This window comes from Oryctolagus cuniculus, chromosome 4 (assembly GCF_964237555.1).
Source record: "Oryctolagus cuniculus chromosome 4, mOryCun1.1, whole genome shotgun sequence".
NCBI classification, from domain to species: domain Eukaryota; kingdom Metazoa; phylum Chordata; class Mammalia; order Lagomorpha; family Leporidae; genus Oryctolagus; species Oryctolagus cuniculus.
In genome coordinates, this window is record NC_091435.1 from 137773172 (window position 1) to 137798170 (window position 24999).

The 24999-nt window shown below is 40.6% G+C and overlaps 1 protein-coding gene across 1 annotated transcript; it reads right to left on the reverse strand.

Moving 5' to 3' along the window:
- Nucleotides 1–201: 201 nt before the first annotated feature.
- DIPK2A (divergent protein kinase domain 2A) lies at nt 202–23571 on the reverse strand. The gene is made up of 3 exons (XM_008266285.4): nt 22666–23571; nt 7208–7511; nt 202–3087 (listed from the first exon to the last, which is right to left on the reverse strand). The coding sequence occupies exons 1-3, from the start codon at nt 23320–23322 to the stop codon at nt 2756–2758; spliced, it is 1293 nt and encodes a 430-aa protein (XP_008264507.2). The 5' UTR covers nt 23323–23571; the 3' UTR covers nt 202–2755.
- Nucleotides 23572–24999: the final 1428 nt, after the last annotated feature.

Genomic DNA, 24999 nt, shown 5'->3' on the forward strand with positions numbered 1-24999 from the left:
AAGTGTTTTTAAATTCCATTTTAGACATTTAAAAAGTCATTATTACAAAAAAAGGAAACACACCTTGAATCTAGTTCATAGCACCTACAGTGCCCTTAAATTATAACAAAATGCATGCAAGAAAAAAAAAAATACGTGTCTACACAACCTAATTTTCAACCAATAAAAATTTGGGGATTTTAAAAGAAAGACTGAAAAGTGTTGATTCTTAAAGTATTCTTTATTAAGATCATTAAAAGTTGTAGAAACAACTTTTATAATATAAAGGCACAGGGAGACAGTTCTGATAAAATATTCAAATTAAACAGTAACTTACAGTACAAAAGACAATTTTAATGCACATACAAACCCCAAATGTCTGATTCAAAAATATTTTACTGCGTCTATTAATGGACAATGATTAAAAATATAAATTGCTGCTGTATAATAAATATTTGATAGTGAACATCTTGATAGCAAAGTGAACAAAATATTTATTGCTTTTCACATATATTTTTCCCTGTAATTTTTAATTCCTAATTCTTTTACTATCTTCTCAACCTTTTCCCAAGATGAAAGAAATTCCACATAATCTCATGGGGGAAATGGTAGTTATAAAATGAACTACCTCAAGTAGCAATCACTGCTGGCAGTGTTTTCTCACTTTCTATTCTGCAATCACAACCACTCTTCCAAAAAGTAAGATAAATGTTTGCTAAACCATAGACTATTCTTCTGTGACTGGCATTCTAAGATTTATAATGAATACTTATCAAATATAAAAGGTGCTCCATTTTGAAAATGTGTATTTTATTTGAAGTTTTGAGTAAGAGGTGAATGTGTGACAAGCAATTTCTTACTCCCCTCAAAAATTTTCTAAAGTTGTAAAAAGTCAGCTTAGTAAAATTTCCAGCACTTGAATGTCTCATCGAGGGCTATGCAATGTAATAATGCATAAAAATTAACATAACACAGTCTGTTTTATAAAGGAGAGCTCTTATCCTTTTTCTTCTAGTTCTTAAACTGGGATTAACTTTATGGATTTCATCTTCTTTTTGTAGTATCTGAAGTTTTAGATGATATAAATAGAATTTCCATCACAACAGTGAAACAAAGTGGAAGTATCATCTTAGTCAATGCTATTTCCACTGACATTAAAGTATCTGATAATCATTGTAAAGTTACTTAACCATGTGTCACATCCAGAAAGTGTGTAGCAGCTAGTAATGTGCCTGGCACAGAGCTAAAGCTCAATAAATAGTTGTTGAATGAATGAAAAAAGAAAACCTTGGCTTTGGTTGTGCATACTTCAATCACTCCATGATTTAGATAGAATAAGGTCAGTCTAGAAGTAACTAGTGCATGATACACCAAACTCTGTTGTAAACAAAATAACTTCAATCTGAAAAATATTACCTAGGTTAGCTACAGTCAACTTATATATATACTGAAACATTTTTTAAATAGTTCACAAATTTCGTACATTTGTTAATTTTTATCCACATACTTAAATTTGATGTTTTGGTGTTCAACAACTGGATAAAGATGACCAAAGTAGGCAGACTAGCTAAACCATCTGCTTTACAGTAAAAATTATTCATCCATTAATAAAATAAAAGGTTAGGATGCCTGATTAAACTCCAACAATGACTACCAAGTAAATTTTGCAAAACTACCAATGAATAAAAAGTAGCGTATCTGTAAGTTATATATTCTTGAAAGCAGTAGCTTAACTTTCAATATTAAAGAATAACCAGGAAGATGTGTATTTAATAACATCAGAGCTAAAATATTAGAAGTACGACAGTAAGAATAAGTAGCTGGCCAATTCTATTTAAAGTTCTAAATATGGGACTAGGTCTAATATTCTTTGGCAAATGCAGTACTACCTTGGACTAGTTAGCATTTTAAAAACACTGAGTTATACTCTTTTTCTGAACCAAAATTAACATCAAGGTGTAGACTGCTAGTATACTCTTTTTAAACTCTTTAGTAAAAGGACAAGATGACATTTTGCAACATATGCCGAACTTCATATTCAGTGTACACTTATAATTATTGGCACAGAGGATGTAACTGTTAAATAACTTGAAATGGAATCATGCAATGGTGAAAACCACAGAAAGTGTGAAAAAATTATTTACATAAAAAAACTTTGCCTTTCTGAAAAAATACAGTAAACCTGGGAAACCTGCCCTAACAGTAAATATGTACCACATAGCACTGAATGAAAACAAGTCAAAATTCAAATGAACAACTGCAGTAACCTGAATGTTGTAAAATTTAATTAAAAAAAACACATGGGGGAAAAATACCTCCTACACATCAGAAGGAAAAGGTGGCCTATAAAACAGGCCAATCTAACTTGATATTAATAGTAAATGCAAGAGATTCACAAAATCATGATAGTAATGCAAACTAAGTACCAAGTACCCTTTGATACACAAGCCAATGTAACTATCAGACTTATTTCCAATAGCTTAACGACACTCATTAATTCACTCAGGCATTGTGGAGGGGGGGATGGGGCGGCAAAGCAGTCAATAATATCTCAAGTCTCTAAAGTATAAGAACATACTTATTTGCAAAAGCATCATGTGATTTCTGAAGAACAGCAATGTCTCATTTTGATGGATGTTAACGTAAGATCAGTGCAAGTTTTTCATCTTCTGATTATAACACTTCCAAATTTTGTTTTTCCAGAGAGTTTTTGGTGGTTTAGTTTTAGCCAGTGCTATTTAAATGGAGAAAGGGAGGTGGGGGAGTTCACCATGGACTACCTCACGTTGTTACTTAGTTGTGCTAGATATTCTCGCAGTTCTTTTGCAGCCTGGAATCTGCCATAGCGCTTCTTTGGGTTGGCGCACTCATCCAGCAAGGCCTCGAGTCGGCCATCTTTGGCAATTTCGCTTGGTGGATCATGAAGGAGCCCTCCAGAAGTGCCACGCCAGGTGGCATGTCTGGATAAGAGGTTCTGACAAACAGCATAATAATTGTGGTCCACAGTGGCACGAGCACAGAGGATTTCTTTTGAAAATGATAGGCAAGCCTCTTTATCACAGTCATCAAATTTGCTTTCATACCACACATCCCAATTTTCAGGTTTATCTGTGAAAGAGGGAAAAGCAGAAAGAAAAATACAATTTAAAACAGAGTTATAATTGCTCCCCAAAATAGAATAGATCACCAATTAACACAGTATGTTTTCTATCCTATTATGTGTGAAAGTATATTATAATGCTAAACATTTAAGTGCATAATTCACAAACATTTTTTGGGAAGGATCACACAAGGTCTCTATCACTTATAGTCTCAATCTAGCAACTTTCTACCCTACCTAGAAAGTCTAGGCCTAGAGAAGAGTATCTGCAAAGTTTGAACTTTAGGGATTCCTCCAGCTGGATCAGTAAACAATGAGAAGATCACTATGACTAGAGTGTGAGACAAGCATCTGCAGAAAAGGTACTGATGAAGCTAGAGAAACAGGCTGTAATCTGTGTGATCAGGACCATGATTTTTTTTTTTTTTTTTTTTTATTTTTGACAGGCAGAGTGGACAGTGAGAGAGAGAGACAGAGAGAGAAAGGTCTTCCTTTTGCCGTTGGTTCACCCTCCAATGGCCGCCACTGCAGCCGGCGCACCGCGCTGATCCGATGGCAGGAGCCAGGATCCAGGTGCTTTTCCTGGTCTCCCATGGGGTGCAGGGCCCAAGCACCTGGGCCATCCTCCACTGCACTCCCTGGCCATAGCAGAGAGCTGGCCTGGAAGAGGGGCAACCGGGACAGAATCCAGCGCCCCGACCGGGACTAGAACCCGGTGTGCCGGCGCCGCAAGGTGGAGGATTAGCCTATTGAGCCCAGCGCCGGCCAGGACCATGATTTTTTTTACAGAAAGACAAATCTGGGCTGAAGACTAGAAGGACTAAAGATGATGACAACTGAAGAAAGCCCAAAAAAGAAATGATTAAATGATTGGAATTGGAAAATTCATATTGGAATTGGAGAAACATTTGAAATAAAAACTAACAAGTAAGTGTATGGGTAAAGTTTAAGGCTCTAACTGGTGGCAACATAGGCACTATTAACATAGCAGTGGCCGGCACCGGCACCGTAGCTCACTAGGTTAATCCTCTGCCTGAGGCGCCGACACCCCGGGTTCTAGTCTTGGTCGGGGCGCTGGATTCTGTCCTGGTTGCTCCTCTTCCAGGCCAGCTCTCTACTGTGGCCCGGGAAGGCAGTGGAGGTGGCCCAAGTGCCTGGGCCCTGCACCTGCATGGGAGACCCAGAGGAAGCACCTGGCTCCTGGCTTCAGATTGGCGCAGCATGCTGGCCATGGCGGCCATTTGGGGGGTGAACCAATGGAAGGAAGACCTTTCTCTCTGTCTCTCTCTCTCTCTCATTGTCTAACTCTGCCTGTCAACAACAAAAAGAAATAGCAATGTCAATATTGTGAATATGAATAAAGTAGTTACAATGTATTTGGGTGAGTATGTCACATATACCACTAGAAATAAATTTGACATATACAACTTTGAAGGGAGAGATATAACACACACATTTAGAACACATCAGCCTACATGTGCTAGGTGGAGCCAAAGCTTGAAGGACTCATAGCTAACTGTATCTAGATGGGAAATGAGGCATTTTAGGTAGAAAGTGCCTGTGGGAAAGGCCAGAAAACAAAAGCCACTGCAGCTAAGAGTCAAACGCAGTGGAGAGAGATCATACTGAAGCAGAGAAGGACCAAGTCACTTCCTTACTGAAGAATAATGGAAAGTCATTAAACACATTAAGCAAGTGACAGATAAGATCAGATTTATGGGGCCAATGTTGTGAAGCAGTAGGTTAAGCTGCCTAGCTTCTGAAGCTAGGCATTCCATGTGAGCAAATGGTTCAAGTCCCACCTATTCTACTGCTCTAGTAATGCACCAGAGAAAGCAGCAAAAGATGGCACAAGACCTAGGGCCCCTACAACCCACATGGGAGACTCAGATGGAGTTCCAGGTTCCCGGCTTCAGTCTAGCCCAGCCCCAACCACTGCAACCATTTGAGGAGTGAACCAGCAGGTGAAGATCTCTGTCTCCTTTTCTCTGTAACTCTGCCTTTCAAACAAATAAATCTTTAAAAAAATCACATTTATATTTTTTAAAAGTTACTATTCCAGTATAGAAAGAAGTCAAAGAAGGAAACAATTTCAGGAAGTCGCTACTAATCAGAATCACATCAGGAGTTTGCCAACTTTGTGGTTGCTAACTGCAAAGCAGTTATCTAAGTCAGGAGTTACTGAGTTAAGGAATGGATGCAGGCTAAGGTTAGAGAGATAGGCCAATAAGTAATATTTTTTAAACAGATGAAAAGCAAGCAGATGAGTAGAGGTTCTTATACATACTTGAAGAAAAACTAGATATTAACTTGGGTAGGAAGTTGAGGAAGATAGCTAAGCCACAAGTTCTAAAAGAAGGATTTTCTCTCTGATAAGGAGAGATGAATGTGTTGTTTTATCTTAACAGGTTTAGATGATAAAGGAAAAAACAGAGAGGTCTGCCATAGCAACACCTCAATTTCCCTGTGAGGAAAAACATAAGGGTCATTTACTAGAAAAAGGAAAGAAAGGAAGGTGAATGAATAGTTAGGGTCTTTTGCCAAGAAGCTACAGAAAGGGCCCTACTATGAGACATTTGAAGGAACTGGGCAGGGGCCACACAGCGGGTTAAAGCCCTAGTCTGCTGTTTCCAGGTCCAGCTGTTCCGCTTCTGATCCAGCTCACCACTAACGTGCCTGGGAAAGCAACAGAGGATGGTCCAAGTCCTTGGGCCCCTGCACCCATGTGGGAAACCTGAAAGAAGCTCCTGGGTTTGGATCAGTCCAGCTCCAGCAGTCAGGGAGTAAACCAGCAGATAGAAGACCTCTTTTTCTCTCTGTAACTCTTTCAAATAAATAAACATAAATCTTAAAAAAAAAAAAAGAAAAGAAAAGAAAAGGAAGGAACCAGGCAGAGTAAAAGCAGCACTAGAGCAGTATTCACTGTACAAAATAAAAGAATACAGAAACTATATGGCTGATTTCTTCCAAGGTCATGAATTAGTTGATATGAAACTATAATAATTATTTCAGGAATATCTGTGTAAAGTTAATTTCAAAAAAATTATTTTTACAAAAACTGGAATGAAAATTTTAAGCTTAGGCAAAGTGTACACTTTAAAAGAAAATCACAATGTAAGATGATGTAACATTCACAGAGGCAGGCAGAGGTAAGTGAGGAGTGGGACACACCAGCAGTGTCACTCACGCCTTGTGGAAGAATCTGCATTACAAGAAACAATCAGAAAGTGGATTGGTGAGTATGTCATCAAAACTAAACAGCAGGAAAAATCAAATACTTAACAGGATCATGCTAAGATCATGCAAATATATATCAACATATCAACTGCCCCCCTCTAGTGCTACAAATTTGTAGCCTCTGTTTATCAGAAGATCCTGACATCTCTCATGTCAGGAAAGATGATGGGACTAAAAATATAAGACTCTCACCACGGAGCAATGATCTTTCTATTTCTTTTTCTAACTAAACTGATTCTGGAACTACAGACTTTGTTAGTGACACTTTAAAATTCCTATGGCATTTAACTTTTAAAACATATTAGGTCCTGTACGCCAATCCTTTGATTGATAAATTGATAAATTTAAATTTAAATTGATATTGATAAATCCAAAAATAAGCAAACTGCAAAGTTTTGGGTGTGATGTAACAATCAAAATGTCAAACCAAGGTCAGATCTGCAGTGCTAGGAATCATCGAAATGATTAAAAACAAAACAAAAGCATCCTGTAAGATCACCTCAGAACATGGCTATATAGAAATCTACAGAAGAATTAGGTAGCAATGGAAGCAGTACTATGTCCCTGGTAGCCTGTAACAACATAATGTGAATTCTGCATTAGACTCCTAAACCACAGAACACAGCACCCAGAATGCCAAAGATATGTATGTGTATGTAAAGAGTACATTTGCATCTATTTGAACTCAAAGGACATTTTACTAATAAACATGGAGAAATGTGACTAAAACTAAAAAGATTAGAATTCAGTTTACTGAGAATACTTACATAAAGCAAAGATGCAAATTTGCCATGTAAGGAAGAAATGTAAGGCTTAATTTATAGAGCTATAAACATCACTTTGATATAGAAAAAACTGTACACATAAAAAATCCAAAAGTTATATACTTACTTTGTCTAATTAATCTTTTGTCAGCCACCAAAACATTTTCAGCATCCACAATGATTACCTTCCCATCTCTAGGACCAACTGCAAAATTATCAAAGCTGACGTCCAGGAGGTAGAGCGCAAATTCAAAGTCATTGTTTGTAAGCTGCTCTGCTATTTCCATTAACTGCCAAGCAAGGTCAACTCTTTTTTCCCATGGTGCATTAAAGTAACTCCACAGTTCTTCTCCAACATAATTTACAGCCACCATTCTTCCACAAGCTCCAAGATACTTTGCAAATGGCCAACCTTCATCAGATGGGAAACTCTATAAAAGAGAATTATCTTTATATTATAAGAGTTTCTAATTAAGATAGCCCAGGTCTATCCCCAGTTCCTTTCAGTACGAATTGCTACCAGGAATGAGGACTTTTTCGTTATATTCAACAGATATTATAGATAACTTCATTTATTTCTAATACCTACCATTACTATGAACCTGAAAAAAATTTCAATAGAGAACTTCACATTTTAAAGCTAATAAAACAGGATTTGACAAGTCCTGCTTATCAAAATCTCAGAGCCAAATTGATTAATACAACACTGTCTTCATTATAAAATCTAAAAGTATGCTTTCTTGACTCATCATGCACAATCAACCAGTCCTCTCTGCTGGACAAACAGCACTGCATGTCTATCAACTGGCACTTATTTGTCAGGCACCAGGCACTGGGTTGTGCTGGCAGAAGAGCAAACAGAACAGCCTCTGTACAACCATGGGCTTCTATTTTAGACGAGCTGACAGACACCAAATCATTCGGCGTATTAGCTACTAAAAAGTGGTACAGGTCCTAGGGAGCATTTAGTAAGGGCCTTATCTAAACAAGAAGCCAACAAAGGTAGATGTAAGGAATGAATGAATTCTTGGGAGAGGTTTTTTTAACTGACATCCAAAGGTGAGGGAAGGAACAAACGGATAACTTATCAACGCAACCTCCACTCTGCGCATCTTTGGTCCTGTTCTCCTTTCCCAGCTACCACATATTCCATTCGCCTTGGCCCGGCCTCGAAACCATTTACTCCATTCAACTTAGGTTTTCTTATCAACTTTATAAACACTGGGAGGATTACCATCCTGAATCAAAATGAAAATATCCCATGACCACAAACAAGTCATTTACTAGCAAGTTTTTTAAGTGAAATGATGGACAAAACATTTTATCTAAGATCCTTTCTATCACTAAAATATGTAACTACAAGGGCTGCCACCTGTGACACCTGCATCCCATATGAGCACTAGCTCAAGTCCTGGCTCATCCACTTCAGATCCAGGTCCCTGTTAATGTGCATGGGAAAGCAGCAGAAGATGGTCCAGTGTTTGGGCCCCTGCACCCATGTGGAGGATCCAGATGAAGCTTCTGGCTCCTGGCTTCCACCTGGCCTAGGCTAGCTGATGTGGTTGTCTGGGGAATGAACGAGCTGATGGAAGATTCTCTCTCTCTCTCTCTCTGTAGCTCTGCCTTTCAAATAAAACTCATGAATATGCTTACAATAAAATCTTCATTACCTTTTAAAATTTTTCTAAAACTAAATTTATCTATAATTATCTATTTTCATTTGTGTTCCTTTTCAACTCCATCAATGTACAACAGTTGCCCTTGTGGGGGCCGGTGCTGTGGCACAGCCAGTAAGGCTGCTGCCTGCAGTGCCGGGATCCCATATGGGCGCCAATCGACTCCCAACTGTTCCACTTCCGATGTAGCTCTCTGCTGTGGCCTGGGAAGGCAGCAGAGGATGGCCCATATCCTTGAGCCCCTGCACCTATGTGAGAGACCCCGAGGAAGCCCCTGGATCCTGGCTTCAGATCAGCGCAGCTCTGGCCTTTGTGGCCAACTGGGGAGTGAACAAGCAGATGGAAGACCTCTCTCTCTCTCTCTGCCTCTCCTTCTCTCTGTTAACTCTTTCAAATAAATAAATAAATCTTTAAAAAAAAATAGTTGCACTTGTGTGTAGAACATTTCTTAGTTATCTGCAGTTCTGTTATAAAACTAATTATGGAAATAAAAAATTCAGATATTATGAACGTTTAAACAGAAAATTAATTGATTCTGTTTTAGTTCAGGGAAACTATCTTCTGATTCTTCAGAAATTAGAGGTAAGTATTTAATTTTAATCTCATACTTAAGAATGCTTTTATTTATTTCAGGGATTAGGAAAGTGACAGACTGCTCAGGTTCAACATGCAGTGCAAGAACTGTTTGTTAAACACACTTTTTTTCAACTTTTCCACTCAACATAAAATGCTTCATGATCTTGAAATTTTTAATAAATTGCCACAAAAGATTTGACTGTCTCCCAGAAGTATTCAGGTATAAAGTCCTCGTCACACAAAAAGATGAAAACAGTAAAAAGAAACATGTAGGATTATATCATTTTGTAAAAAGTAAAAAAACTGAAACAAACAAAAACCTCCTCCACTCTTAGTATATTATTCACATGCCATATTGAAGAACAGATACAAACATATCTTTGTGAAAATAAAATGGTCTTTGACAACAGGGGACAAGGGAACCCTGCCAACATCTGCACATGTACAAATGCCTTCTTGTTTTTGGAACTTTTCCAACTGGCAAACGACAGTCAAATCTACACTTCATTACCCAAGTCCCTCATAGAAAAGGGTAAAATATATGAACAAATGTCACATTGAACAACTTTATATTCATTTAGTGATTTCTGACAATGTTAACTGAAATACTGTTATGCCTCATTTTAAGACAAGAATTACAATTCTTTTATATAGTTTGCCACTTAATCTTTTGGAAGTTTAATAAATGAATCTAGATCATTTGCTCATATAACAAGAATTTTTCACTGCATAATCAAAACAGTCAAATTTCATTAATGAGAACAGAATTTTATTGAACACACTGTAGCACAAAGAAAATGCTCAAGGGAAGCCAAAATATTTGTAACTTGCATTTAAAGCAATTCTGGTTTAAAACCAAGTTGTCGTGGTCAAGAACAGTTTGAGAGAGAAAACTTTATAAAGATATCAGGGTTTAGATTTGTTTATCAAGCAATAAGATAAGTTCTTCCTGACTACCAAACTGCAAAAGTGCATAAAACACAGTAGGTAGGATAAGAAGTTTACTACTTAAGTCTCTATTTTCTTATTTACAACAAAATCTAGAAATCGTATTTTCAAACTGTCTGGAATAAGCACACACAGTTTAAAGTAATCTAAATTAAACTGTGATTTTCTTAATGAATAAATTACAACTGAAAAAATGTACAAATATTTTTCAATTGAAATAAAGAGGCTTTAAATTAGGATGGTATCGATTCTAATTTGATTGGAGGCACTTCACTTACTTTTTCAGGATGTTTAATAATGTTTGAATGTTTGAATGTTTAAATCTGTTCAGTTCAGTCCAGACTTTCAAGAGATGTTCATTTTCTTACCATCTAGTAAAAGGAATCTACAAATAATAAACACTTTCCAAATATAACCAAGAATCACAAAATTAGAAAAGTTATCTTCACTGCCCTCAAGAAGCTTCTAACTATAATGGGATATATCAATCAGCTAACAAGCTTTAAAACAATCTGATGCCATGAGTGGTGTACACAGAATCCACAAGCACTAAAAAGGCAGGAAACTTAAAAATTGGCAATATGTACACACATAAGTATAGCCTTTTCTTACTTTTCATTTATTCTAAGTAGGTGCCCTACAGCAAATTCCAAATGCTGAAATAACTTACCTATCTGAATCAAAATCAGTATTAATCTCAGTATTTTAAGTAATCAATAAAAGAGATTTAAAATCAAAGAAATTTAAATTTGGAAAACATCTGACTTCTAAATCTAATTCAGTGTTAAGCAATTTGCCTAAAGTCACACAGGTAGTAAAATGAAAGGCAAGGCCAGGTTAAGCTATAATTCTTTTTGTTAAGAGTCAAATGGGGGGCTAGCGCTGTGGCATAGTGGGTAAAGCTGCTACCTGAATCGCCAGCATCCCATATGGGTGCTGGTTCTGGTCCCGGCTGTTCCACTTCCAATCCACCTCTCTGCTATGGCCTGGGAAAGCAGTAGAAGATGGCCCAAGTCCTTGGGCCCCTAAACCCACGTGGGAGACCCAGAAGAAACTCCTGGCTCCCGGCTTCAGATCGACCCAGCTCCAGCCATTGTGGCCATTTGGGGAGTGAACCAGTGGATGGAAGATCTCTCTCTGCCTCTGCCTCTCTGTAATTCCACCTCTCAAATAAATAAATAAATCTTAAGGAAAAAAAAAAAAAGAGTCATATGGATGCAAAAGACAGTTTAATAGAATCCTTCAAGACAATATCGTCTTGTTTAAGAATTCTGATTTTACAGAGGTAGCAACACATATAGCATATAGCAAACAAGGTGCTACAAAAATAACTTAAGGTTACTCACCCCAGGTAACCTCTACTCAAACTGAAATGTAAAGAATGAGCATAATATTAGACTGGGGATGGGGCAGTATGGATATTCAATGCACATGTTAAAGTTAGAAATTGCCTTCTTTTTAAAAAATTCTTATTTATTTGAGAAGCAGAGAAACAGAAAGAGAACTGCCATCACTGCCATTAGCTGGTTAACGCTACAAATGCCCACAATGGTAAGGATTAGGCTGTGATAAAGAAGCTAAGAAATCCACTCCAGGTCTTCCATGTGGGTGAGAAGAAGCCATTACTGCTGCCTCCCAGGGACTGCATTAGCAGGAAGCTGGAGCCAGGTATTAAACCTGGCTAACTCCAAGATGAGATCAAAGTGTCTTAACTGGCATCGTAATCACTAGTGTAAATGCCTGTCCCCACAACTGCCTTCTCAGTAATGAAAAAAATGTCAAAGAAGCTGCAGTGAAATTAGTATAATATTAAAAACTTGGCAAATATGCACTCACATAAAAAACACATTTTAACTTACCTCTGAGGTAATGGAGACTGGACTAGATCATGTTGAGACTCATGGGATAAAACTCCTCAACATGGTCTTTATAGCATGGTCTACATGCTATGAAAATACAAATAAGTAAAAACCCAATGTTCAGGATTATCTTACATGCCAGAACCAACCAGTACAGTATCCTGTGGTATATTACATTACTCTAAAAAGGAAGTTTTAAAGGTATCTATTACACTAATATCCTTTGATCAATAACCATCATCCTGTCAGGTTCATAAGCTCAGTTTATTCTACTGTGTCATAACTCATCATGAAAAGTAGACATGAGATGTATGAGTAAAGACACATAAACGACTTCTTTTGGGGTTTATTTATTTATTTACATACAATCAGTCAATGCCATGAGACAGATTAAAGCAGTCAATTTTAAAAGTGTTTGTGCTCTTTTTTTCCCCTACATAACCAAAAGTAGTGCTTGTATACTAAATTTTAAAGATCAAAATTCCTTCATATATACAATATTTACACAATATCTTATAGCCATTCATTACCTCACAACATTCCACTAAATGCAACATAAAACTTTGTAGTTTGCTTAAAGACTTATTCTGAATACAGAATAAGAATTTACCACTCAAGACTGATGTTTTTGGTCTAGAAAGGGAAGAAATTCTAGGATAAATGAACTAACTTAAAAAAATCCACTAATAGGGACAGACATTTGGCCTAACAATTACAAAGCTTGTATCCCATGTCAGAGTACCTAGAGTTCCATGGCAACCTCAAACTTGTGACTCTAATTTCCTCCTGTACTAGGGAGGTTGGAGTGATAGCTCAAGAGACTGAATGCCTGCCTGGATTGCACGGCCACTCTGGACTTTGATCCCTCAACCAGCTCCAGTCATTGGTTCTGGGGTATTCTGGGGGAGAGAACCAGTAGATGAGATCTGTCCGTCTATCTGACTCTCAAATATTTTTCAAAAACCTACTAAGAATGAAAACATACAATTTAAAATCTAGTCACATATTTTCTACATAGCTTGCATTTTTATAAAAGTTAAATGCAAAATTAAAACTTGAGAACACTTATAGAAAACTAATGTTATTAAAAGCATAGAAAATGCTTAAAGGTTCAAATTTTTAAATTATTTTCAAAAGCCCAAATTTGAATGAAATCCCACTATAGTAATGTATGTTATAACAGCTGTTCATAGAGATTAGTCAACTATACTGGTGACAGACTAATGTGTTCACAGTTTTGTGAACTGTCTGGAGGGGGATAGAGTAAAATTACTGGAATGATTTAATGGTTACCTAATTTTTGCTAAAATTTCTTTAAGATCTTACCTCTTAATTTATATTGACAAATAATGGCCAAAACCCATTCCAGATTTCGTGGGAGCCTGACCATTTTAAGATTTTTAGTCCTAGGATATGTCCCAATATTTCATGAAATAATTTTCTGAATGCCATTTTCTACCCACCTCGAATTTCAACAGTGTTAAGTAATGCCTTGGAAATAGCAAGGTTGTGTTATTTCACTGAATATCATGTCCAACAGCTGTACCCAAAACTGGAAACCAATGTCAAAACACATCATCAACACCACCACCAAAAACAACAACAAAAGTAAGTTTAACAGAAGTAAATCATATTTTAAAATAACTTATATAAAATGCTCTCCTTGCTACCTCCACTACTTGACCCTAAATTTTAAATATGCATAAACTGGCTGGCTTCAATCCTTTCTTACCTACTCTCATAACCAGCAACTTTGATTCTTATTTATAAAATTTATTTTCACTTTATTTGAAAGGCAGAGAAACAGAGATAAAAATCCTTTAATTTGCTAGTTCACTATCCAAATGCCTGCAACAGCCAGTGCAGGGCCAAGCTGAGGCCAGAAGCTCATAACTTAATGAGCTAGAATTTTATATTCAGAGCAATGGGAAACAATACAAGTGTTTAGCAAGGCCTCATTTGAGAATAGATTGTAAGGGGTGAGAGAGGAATCAGCCTTTTGGACTTGTTTATAGGAGATGGCTTGGTTGTTTGGATTAAGATGTTTGCACAAGTGTTGGTTTTTTATAAAGGTAGTATATACTTAAAGTTGTTAAAATATTTCATTAGTTTATTTTTATTTTATTTGAAAGGCAAGGAGATACACAGAGATAAAGACAGAAACAGACAGATAGTGAAATCCTATTTGCTGGTTCACTCCCCAAATGCCTCCAACAGCCAGAACTGGGCAAGGCTGAAGCCAGGTGCCCAGAACTCAATCTAGGTCTGAGGGACCCAAGTACCTGAACCATCGCTTGTTGCCTCCCACGGTGTGCATTAGCAGGAAGTTGCATGAGAGCTGGAGGAGCCAAGACTGAACTACGCTCTCCAAAATGAGACACAGGCATCTCAAGTAGCATCTTAACCTCTGACCCAAACACCTATCCTGTAAACACCATTCCTAACTTGAACCCCTATAAATACCAAACTCAAATATTTGCTGTCAATAAAAACAAAATTTCAAAGAAATAAAAGATACACCATTACTAACTTGCTTAGTTCCTTTGAAACACAAACTGAATTAATACAGCTCTTAGAAGAACTGCAAAACATTCACAAATAACACAGTATCTCCTCCATTAAATACCTGGTGCCTGATTTCAGCAGACTGGTATTCTTACTGTTGCCTTAATATAACTTTAATATAGCTAGAACAAAACTCTCTGTTTCCCTACCCCGAACCATTTCTTACTCTAAGTTTTCTCACCAGTACAAAGCAGTAGTTGGTCAGACCCAAAATGCAAGACATTTTGCCTTTATTTTTCCTTTACCCTTATACCTTAACTCATCAGCAAGTCCTGGAAGCTATTTCTTGTAAACATATTGAGTCTGATTGCTTTTTAAAGCTTCCAGCAGGAGACAAGATTTTGATGCACCACCCGTGGGTCACCTCCATTCCATATCTAAGTGCCTGATTTGAGTCTTGGCTATTCCACTTACCAGCTCCCTGCTAATGCAAACATGGGGAGGCAGCAAGCGATGGCCACCCATGTGGAACACCTGGATGAGTTACTGGCTCCTGGCTTCAGCCTACCACAGCTCTGGTATTTGGGGAGTGAACCAACAGATGGGAGATCTCTCTCCATCTGTCTCTGTCTTCTTGCCTTTCAAATAAAATAAAAATTAAAAAATTTAGCAATTATAAGTATGTACTGTCTGTATAAAAAACAAAAACACTTCTACTGTAAAATCTTAATCCAAACAACCAAGCCCTCTCACAGAAGCTAGTGGGAAAGCCTGACAGCTCTCTCCCCTTACAATCTATTCTTCACAAACCAGGCCCTATTAAAATCACTTGCTTATCATTGCTCTTAATATAAAATTATAGCTCACTAAGAATGGTTACAAGGCTAAATAGGATCTGCCAACCTCTGTGGTCTTACTGTATTCTACCATGCTTCCTCACTTCCATTCTTGATACTTATCAGGCGCCTCTATTTAGATTTTCCATGCTTCTTATCTGAAAACACTTTAGTCCTCAGAACTTCTGCACCACAGGATTTTTCTTGTCACTCACTCTTCAGGTAAAATGTCACTATTCCTGATGACTTATTGCATCCTCAATTCAATATGCAATATTTATGTATTTATTTTCATTTTTATTTGAAAGAGAGCTTAACAGATGGAGAGATCTTCTATCCACAGGTTCACTTTCCAAATGCCTGCAAAACCCAAAGTCAGGAGCCTGGAACTCAATCCAGTTCTTCCACATAGGTGGCAGGGACCCTAGTAACTGAGCCAGTATTAGCTGCCTCCCAGAGTACACATTAGCAGCAAGCTGGATAAGGAAGCCGAGTAGCCAGGACTTGAACCAAAAACTGTGCCTGGGCTGTCATTTTACTGTATCCCAACAGTTTATAGATCAGCTCCTGGAACACTGAGCAATACCACACAATTCTTGTCTAATCTCTTCACTTCAGCTAAATCCCCCAAAAGAGCACTAGAAAGAAAAAATATGAAGACCCTGAAGCATCACACCTACTTCAGATAATATTTATCTTTTAATATTCCATCTCAGAGTCTAAGAAAGCACATGAATAATCCAGATACAGCTTCTCAGTTTTTTCAGTATACCATGTATCAATGTACTAAAAAGAATGATTAAACTATAACAAGGATTTACAGAAGAAAAAATAAACTACTTGGTTTATATTTCTGAATTTCCTTTCCACAATATTCATTCCACTCATTTTATTTTAAAGGGGACAAATTCCTAACCCCCTTTTTAAAATTACTATTCTCAAAAAACTAAAACCTGAAAACATTGCTAGATTCATTTATATGTCTATGTATACAAGGGTGACATTAGAACATTTGTCCTAAAATAAAATTTATATATTTCTAAGACAGTTATCAACATAATGTGCTAAAGAATTTGTGAACTATCCTAACTGTCTAAAAATAAGCCGATTTGCCAAGAAATAATAGATTGTAAAAGGCTTTATAATTAAAGACATTTCACATATATCATTTAAATAATCTTATCTTCTCTAATCTTTAAAATAATCCTGTTACATAAGTATTATCCCCATTTTATGGATTAGAAAACTTAAGATCTGAAACATTAAGGGATTTGCCCAATGCCATTGACACCTTCATGGTAACACAGAACGTGAGCTAACCCAACACTGTTACCTCTACTCCTCCCTAATCTAGCTATTGGCAAAATCTCCTCCATTCTTCAGAATTCAACTCCTCCCTGAAATTTTCCCTGGTACCCATCAAGATACACCCAGACTCTCTCTCTAAATGAGTCACTTGTCAGTGTGCACACTCCTTTATTTTAGGGCTTATTACACTGTGTTGATGGTAATTAGTAATTTATATACCTACCTCCTACACTGTAAGCTACTCACTGCCTAAAGCAGTCTTTCTATTCTCTCAAACAATCTAAATGTCTTACCACAGACTAAAAATTCAGTTCTGTCTTTAAATCCAAAGAACTTCCAAGTACTTCACAGATAATTTAAACTATAAACTGGATAAAAGATTAGATTATGAAACTTAAAGCCTTTGATAGTCCTTGAGTATGTAAGTAACTACTCTCCTTTTATACCAGTAAATTTTAGTCTTCATTTTATCATTTACTAAATACCAGGGTTCATTGTACGTGTAGGAAAAATGCAGGATTTATGTTCTAGGGCCATTTAAGTTTAATATATAAATAACAAGAGAAAGTGAAGAACAAAACAGCATTCTATAGACTCAGCAACAATGATGGCAATTGAGGAAGAAGGCTAGAAACCACAAGTCAGAAACAGAGAACGAAAATCAGACTGATGAGCCCCTGGAAAACTGCTCAGCCAGATTCAGAAAGCAGATCACCCCCTCAGAAAACAAGCATTTTATTCTCCAACAAGTGTGAGGAGTATGTGCTAACCCATGCAATGAAAATATTACAGTTCAAATTAGATAAAACTATGAAGAACATAATTTTAAATGGTCAAAACACATGAATAAATCCATAAACTAGACCAGGTATCAAATGATTTTGCTCAATTGATATTAAGTGATGATTTCCTAAGGATGACTGTTTCTAGGTCTACCTAAAATTAAAATCTCCGTCTTTTTTTTTCTTTTGCACCTGAGGAATACAGAATTATTTTACTATTTTTCTTTTAACATGGAGGACATTCAAGTATCAGAAATAAATGAAATCTCAAATAAAGAGCAGAAAAAGTTCAAAAGCTTATAAACTTACTAGGTAAAAAATGCTTTATAGAACTACCTCTAATGCATTTTGAAGCCTAAAACTAGGAATGCAGTTACTAAGGCAGTAGCTAGTGCAACAAAGTGGGTGGTTCTTTAAGCTGCTGATTGAAAAGTTCTCAAAACAAAGTCTGTCACATCCTTTCTAGACACTAGTGCCCCACCAAGATGCTTTAATAATCTTAACTCCATATATGTTTTCTCTTAAATGAACTCTCTAGTTTTTGTGTCATTTTAACTTTATTTCTTGTGTGTAAAAACTTGGGAAGTAGGAAGAAAGGCTTCAAAGAGGATTATCTGCCTTGGCTTCCAAATCACATCATAGCAGGTCCCTTATACCAACATTTCCCAATCTCCTTTTAAAAGAGCTTAATTAACCCATCAGTTAAAGCCAAGCTCGGAAAACAACTTTAAAGAAACAGGAATTGTCAAACTAAGAATTTGAGAGACCCAGGATGGTATGGCTGAAAAGGAAAGGACTCAATTCAATAATCCCACTTTATAGAGAGCAAAGTGAATCCCACCAAAAAAAGTTCATGAACTGATTCAAAGTACAAAATTAGCTAAGTAGCCATAGTATTTTCTTTGCTTACTTCAAAAACTATTTTCAGAAGAGTGCTTTAATAATACATCCATCCCCGCAGAAATTATGGTTAAGGAAAAAACAACATTCACTCAGTTTTCTATCAAAATTTATCCCTTATTGGCAGGCATTTGGTACAGCAGCTGAGTTGCCACTTGGGACACCTGCATCCCATATTGAAGTGCCTGGTTGTAGTCCCAACAACTCTGGCTTCATAGCCAGCTTCCTGCTAATGTATACTCTGGGAACAGCAGTGATAGCTCAAGTACTTGGGTCCCTGCCACTGCAGTGGGAGACCCAGATAGAGCTCCTGGCTTCAGCCTGGCCACAAGGCATTGTGGGCACCTGGAGAATGAACCAGCAGATGGAAGATATCTCTGTTTCTCTCATTTTCAAGTAAAATGAAAATTTTTTTAAATCATTCCTTTTTTTAAAGATTCATTTACTTATTTGAAAGGCAAGGTTGGAGAAAGAGACAGAGACAGAGACAGAGAGAGAGAGAGAAAGAGATCTTCCACCCAATGGTTCACTCCCCAAATGGCCACAAAAGTTGGAGCTGGGCCAATCCAAAGCCAGGACTCCAACCAGTGCCCCTATCGGATGCTGTTATCACAGGTAGTGGCTTTACCTGCTCTGCCGCAGTGCCAGACCCTAAAAACCATTCTTTAATGCTTACATTCAGGATGAAATTAGCGAAACAACATGGTTAATGGTCAGAATCACCACTACTGTTAAGGTGACTGACACACCAAGGAAGCTTCAAAATACCTTATGAAATGCACCAGATGGGTGAATCACTACATACACATACACTTGAATTCTGAATTCAAGAATAGGCAAGTACAAACACCAATATAAAATTTACCAGGAAAATAGCAAAGTTTCTCTCTTCCAATTATTTTTTGCTAGTAGTATGGCATACCTGGTACACAAAATATACTTCTTGATGAAGTAAAGTGTGAAGAGTAAAAAAGATATTAGAGTAGAAGATAAAGCTACCACTAACATTATCTTGTTGCTTGATGTTTGTAAAATACTTTTAGAAGATAATTCTATTGCAGATCAATTTTCCTTAGGGCTAAAGCTGTAATCTAATAAAACTATTTATCCAACAAATGAAAGAGTCATATCCCTGTAACGTTTTGTAATAGGAAAGTTGTTTTAAAATCCATATTGCCTTCCATAAAGTATGTGTGTCTTTTTAGAGACACTTAATTCAAACCATAATAGCAACTTCATATTTCCTTTTAAGCCATAATATAAACATCAATTTTTATTGTTCCACAACATCAGAACATGTTAAGTTTAAAGGGTTAAAGTCACATATCTTTCAGTTGTTTCTTTAGAATCTTATCAAAAGATATTTTTAAATGTTTATTTTTTAAGGGTGTTTCCTATAATGTAACTCTTGTTAAGAATATTTTAACGAATTTAGTTCAAAAGACTTTCTTCACAAAGTAGTTAATTTCCAGACCATTTTTTTTTTAAATCTGGTTTGTCATCAACTGCCTGAACATTCAATAAGTAGCTCCCTCTCCTGGAAAAAAATGTGAGTTCCACTTTAAACTGTAAAACACACTTGTTCCCTTACAAATATTTTTTAACTACAAGAAGCAAAAAATGTATGTAAATAGGTAGCCAAGCAACAGTTTTTCTATGAATGTCAATTAATTTCCCAATACTACAAGAAAGGCCAAAAATGGCTGACTAGAAACTTTTATAAATACTGTAGCTTGCCTTGCTTTACAAAAAGTAATGAACATCATGGCTTAACTTACTGCGTAACATTTGTACTTGAGTATAGAATTTTGAGAATCCTTATTTTAGTGGTTTTATACCATCTATCAAACCTCAATTATATTGCTCATACTACTAAAGCACTAGCTTTCACCAAAGGTCGGGCTCTATAAAGTAGCAGCTCTACGAAGAGCTCTTATTTTAAAATATCTTATTATACTTGTTTATCAGGTTTTTTTTTTTTTTAAAGGACACCAGTAGAAATACTGGCAATAAAGGCTCTAAATTTATATAAATATTAGTACTCTTCCTGGGAACTGGATTATCTGAATTAAGAATGCAATTCAGAAATTCTGGTCTACAAAATTGATACATGTTCCTCACACACAAAAACAAACTCATTCTATAATCTATCATCTACCCACTCAAGAGCAATGATGTTACCAAGTTTAAAATTAGAAAAAAAAAAAAAAAAACCCTGAGATTTTAAAAAAAAAAACATTATCACTAAAGATGAAAACAAAATGTGAGGTAAGAGTTAACCAGAAAATAACATGCAAGCACATTTAACTTTCTCAACTACAAAGTAAACTGAAAATGACCAAACTTCCAAAAACAAAGTTTCAAGAACAAAGCAGATTTATCTAGGTGTAAATCGAATGCCAGTCTCTCAAATTCAGATGGCATGCCTGCATTTATAAAGAAGTGAATATTTAAATGTTGTTAAAATATTAGTTGTTTCTAATACATCAATCACAGAATTACTGATATAAATCTTTTAATAGGAAAGGAAGTCAGATTTTAAATATAGGAAATAAGTATGACTAAGATAGCTCCTTATTAATTCGGGAGTCCCAGAGAACTTGATAATCTATATCAGCAAACTACACTGCTAAAGCTTTGCTTTATCCAGAGACCTACCTTCCTAATATAAATCGAAAAAAAAAATTCCAATGTGTATCACAAATACGGACTCAACCTTTGGGAGACTGTAAGTTTGAGAGCTAATGAATAAAATAAATTTCTTTGAGAAGTTTTACCGATTTCATACATAATTCACTGTTAGGAGATACTGTAGTATTCAATATGCCATCTGTACTTTAAAAGTTACTCATTACATATATGCTGTGACACCTTAAAATTTAGTAAGACCCACACGAAAGTTTCATTTGAGGCAAAGTATCTATGTTAAAATAATTAATCAAGCAAGGCTGTTTTTTTTAGCTAAGATAGCCAGTGGAGAATGTGAGAAAAAAACAATATAAATAAATACTGTACATTCCCATTCCTGCCCTTTAGGTTTAAAAAAACAATCACCGTGCACAACCCCCTCCAGCCATCAGTGACATTCTTCGCAAGGCAGAACGCGCCTGAAGTAAATCAAAATTACTTGTGATTAAGTTTAAGTCACTTTCTCCCCCCTCGCATTTGAAATACAGCGAAACTGGCTGGAAAGGGAGCACTGGGAACTTTGTCTGCAGTTACCAAAAACAATCACAACCCCCACGGTTGTAGCCAGCGTCCAAGGGCACCGCACTAAAGCCAGCGGGAATGGTAGAAACTCATGGAACTACTGCAAAGGTAAACACCGTGGTTTCGTTCTCCCCTTACAAAAACACTCCATCCTACTCCCCCAGAAGGCACATTTATTTTCAAAACACAGAGGAAGGCAAGTCGTGCAATTCGGCGAGATCCTCCCTCCTGGCTTCTGGCCCTGGCCTAACATTTCGGCTCATTTCTGCCAGATTACCAGATGCCGAGGGCAGGTCACAGGATCAGGATGCAAACGTCCCTCTTGGCCTTTACAACCCACGCCCCCAGCCCCAAGTCCACTGCTGCCTGACTTTTTCCTGTTTCGCACCCAAAGCAAGACTCAGGGGTTAACCCTATCCCTGACCTCTGTGCCACGCTCGGACCTTGTCTTCCCCACCTTGTCCCCGAATTAGCTGTTCGAATGAACGCCAGGTAAATACGCCGAGACAAAGGCCGGGGCCGAACTTGGGCCAACCCCGAAGGGCAGCAAGGGAAGAGCCGACGAGGTACAAGAGGGACCTGGACCAGGGGAGGTCCGGGCTCCTGCCCAGGGCACGCCCGGGGCCGTGGAAGCCCGGGCGGGTAGGAGCAGAGACACAGCGAGTAGGGCGGAAGGAAACTCGCTGGAGAGACATTTTGGGAGCCTGCGAGACGCACTCCCTCTGGCGTTCAAGGATCCGCAAACCCCAGGCGCCCGCAACTAGGTGACAGGAGCTGACTCTCCATCAGCCGGGTCGCCCTCTGCAAGTCGGCACCGCCCAGGGCCGCCCCCTACCCACGCTCGCAGCCCGGTCCCGCCGGCCCGGGTCCGAAGTGGCAGCGGGCGCGGGCGGAGCCACTTCTTGGGACTCGAGTTCCCACGCGCGGCCCCTCGCGCAGGACGCCCCCTCCCCCCTCCGCCAGCCCGCCCGGGCTCCGCGCCTACCTGTAGCACCAGCGGCTCCGGGTTGAAGGCCAGGGTCAGCAGCAGCTGCATGCGTTCCGAGTCCTTGAGGTTGCGCAGCAGGAAGCTGCCCGAGTCCTTGGTCTCGGCGTAGCGGCGCACCAGGCGGTCGAGCAGGCGCTGCGAGGGGCAGTGCACCAGGTCCGACCAGCCCTCCACCGCCTCGGGCGTGAGCAGGCGCACGTCGCCGTTGAGGCGCGCGAACTCGGTCCGGGGCATGGCCTGGAGCAGGTCGCAGCGGGGCCGGCCGGTGGCCCGCTTGCAGATGCTCTGGTCGAGCTGCGCCAGCTCGCGCTGCGAGCCCAGGCGCTTGAGCACCACTCGGCGGCGGCCGCCCTCGCGGGGCTCGCCGTACTGCGCGAAGTAGACGTTCTTCACGTTGAGGAAGTCCAGCAGGCGCAGGCGGCCCCACGCCTCGAACACCACCTGCCCGTTGAGGAAGCGGCGGCACCAGCTCGTGCCGAAGCAAGCCGGGCACTTATTGAGCTGCAGGAAGCGCCGGTCGGTCAGCTCGTTGCGCTGCCAGGAGGCGAGCAGCGACGGCGAGTGCAGTACCATCAGCACCAACAGGCTGCCCAGCGCCGCCAGCTTCAGCGAGCGGGACAGGCGGCCCAGCTTCGGGGGCACCAGGCGCCACATCCCGCCCGCCCGCCCGCACCGGGAGGGCGAGGGCACCCCCGGGGCGCCCCCACCGCGCCGAGAGCCGGAGAGCCGGTAAGCGAGCCGAGGCGCGAGGGCGCGGGCTGGGGGCGGCGGGCGGAGTAGGTGTGTGAGAGACGGAGGCGCGAGCGGGCAAGAGACGACCGGAGCGGGCTGCGACTTGTCCCCGTCACTAGTCGCCACAACTCTCGAGCTCCCTCCTCAGAGCGCCCGCCCTCCGACTCCGGCGGCGCCTCCTCCACGCCAGCCAAGTTATAGAGGGGCGGGAGCGCGAGCCCCCGACGGCCGCGCGCCCGAGGCCGCGCGCACGCGCACTGCTGGCTCCCGGCGCGAGAGCGGCAGCGGCGGCGGCGGCGGCGGCCGTGGCCAGCCGCGGGCGAGCGGGTCTGCAGGAGACGAAAGCAGGGACTCACGAGAGGGAAGAGGAGCGGGAACGTCTCACCCCCAAAAGTAGCAACAGTGTAGGAAGGTGGGACGGAGGAGGCGCCCGCGCGTCCCTGACGCCGTACGCCCCTGCTCGTACACGGTGGCTCTCCTAGTGGAGGGCGGGGCCGGGGGCGGGGCGAGCGCGCCGCGCGCCATCCGCGGCCGGCCGCCCCGAGAGCGTAAGCGCGGGCTCGCGGGGGCGGCGGTGGGAGGCCGCCACGTGGGGGCGGAGCCTCAGCCTCCGGGGGTGGGGCCCGCTCGCGAGCTCTGACGGCGAAGGTTTTTTTTTTTAACGATAGTTAATCTTTTATGAGTGTTGAGCGTTACTGGGGCCTGCTTTCGCCCCTGTGGCGCGGGGGGGAGTTGTGGAAGGCCATCGCAGCTCTTTCCCTCCGGACGGCGCCCGGGGCGGGGCAGCCTGGGCTCCCGGCACTCGGCGGGGCCGCGCGGCTGAGGAGCGCCTGGCGGGAGCTCGCGCCCCGCTGGGCTCGCGCGCCCGGAGGAGACGCGGGGGGAGGCGTGTGCTGCTGCTGCCGCCGCCGCCGCCGCTGCCGGCCAGCCCGGGCTGGCTTCCGTCCTCGGTGGAGGCAGTTTGAATTTTCCCGAGTGAGCGTGGGAAACACCCAAGTCCTCAAGACACCGTGGTACACGGGAAGAAAGGGAACGGACGCGGCCTGGCGTCGCCGCGAGGTCCGCCCTGACCGCCGCCGAGAAGCGGCGATGGATGAGCCCCTCGCAACTTGGCCGCCCCAGCCGGGCCGTGAGGCCGCGTCCTCCTCAGCGGAGCGAGCGCCCCGGCGCCGCCGCGGCCGGGCCCCCCGGGGCGAGCTCCCCGCCCCCACCCGCCGCCCGGGCCTACCCGCGCGCCGCGCCGCGCCGCTGTGGCGGTAACCATGGGGACCCGGCCGCCCGGTGCGCGGCGCCGCTCCGAGGCTCGGGGTTCGCGCCAGTCGGCGAAAATAGCTCGGAAAAGGAGACCCGCAGCACCTTGTTTGGGTATAAGCCCTAAGGGCCTGGGCTCGTTAGCGGTTATCTGTGGATGTGTTCTGTTCTTTTAGTTTTAGCGCTAGGCTAAGTTAAAATGTTGGTCTTTGGGCCGGTGGTTCCTGATAGGTTATTAGATTTGTGGGTCTTACGTGAATACATCTTAGAGTTGAGCAGTGATTTTACAAGACCATAGTAACGCCTATGTAGATCAACTGTTTACAGAGACTTGAGAAACATCTATAC

Coding starts and splice junctions, on each gene's coding strand:
- DIPK2A (XM_008266285.4), bottom strand. CDS start 23,322: ATGTGGCGCCTGGTGCCCCCGAAGCTGGGCCGCCTGTCCCGCTCGCTG. Junction 7,512..22,665: donor CGGAGCCGCTGGTGCTACAG/GTAGGCGCGGAG, acceptor TCTCTTTTATAG/AGTTTCCCATCTGATGAAGG. Junction 3,088..7,207: donor CAAAAGATTAATTAGACAAA/GTAAGTATATAA, acceptor CCTCTTTCACAG/ATAAACCTGAAAATTGGGAT.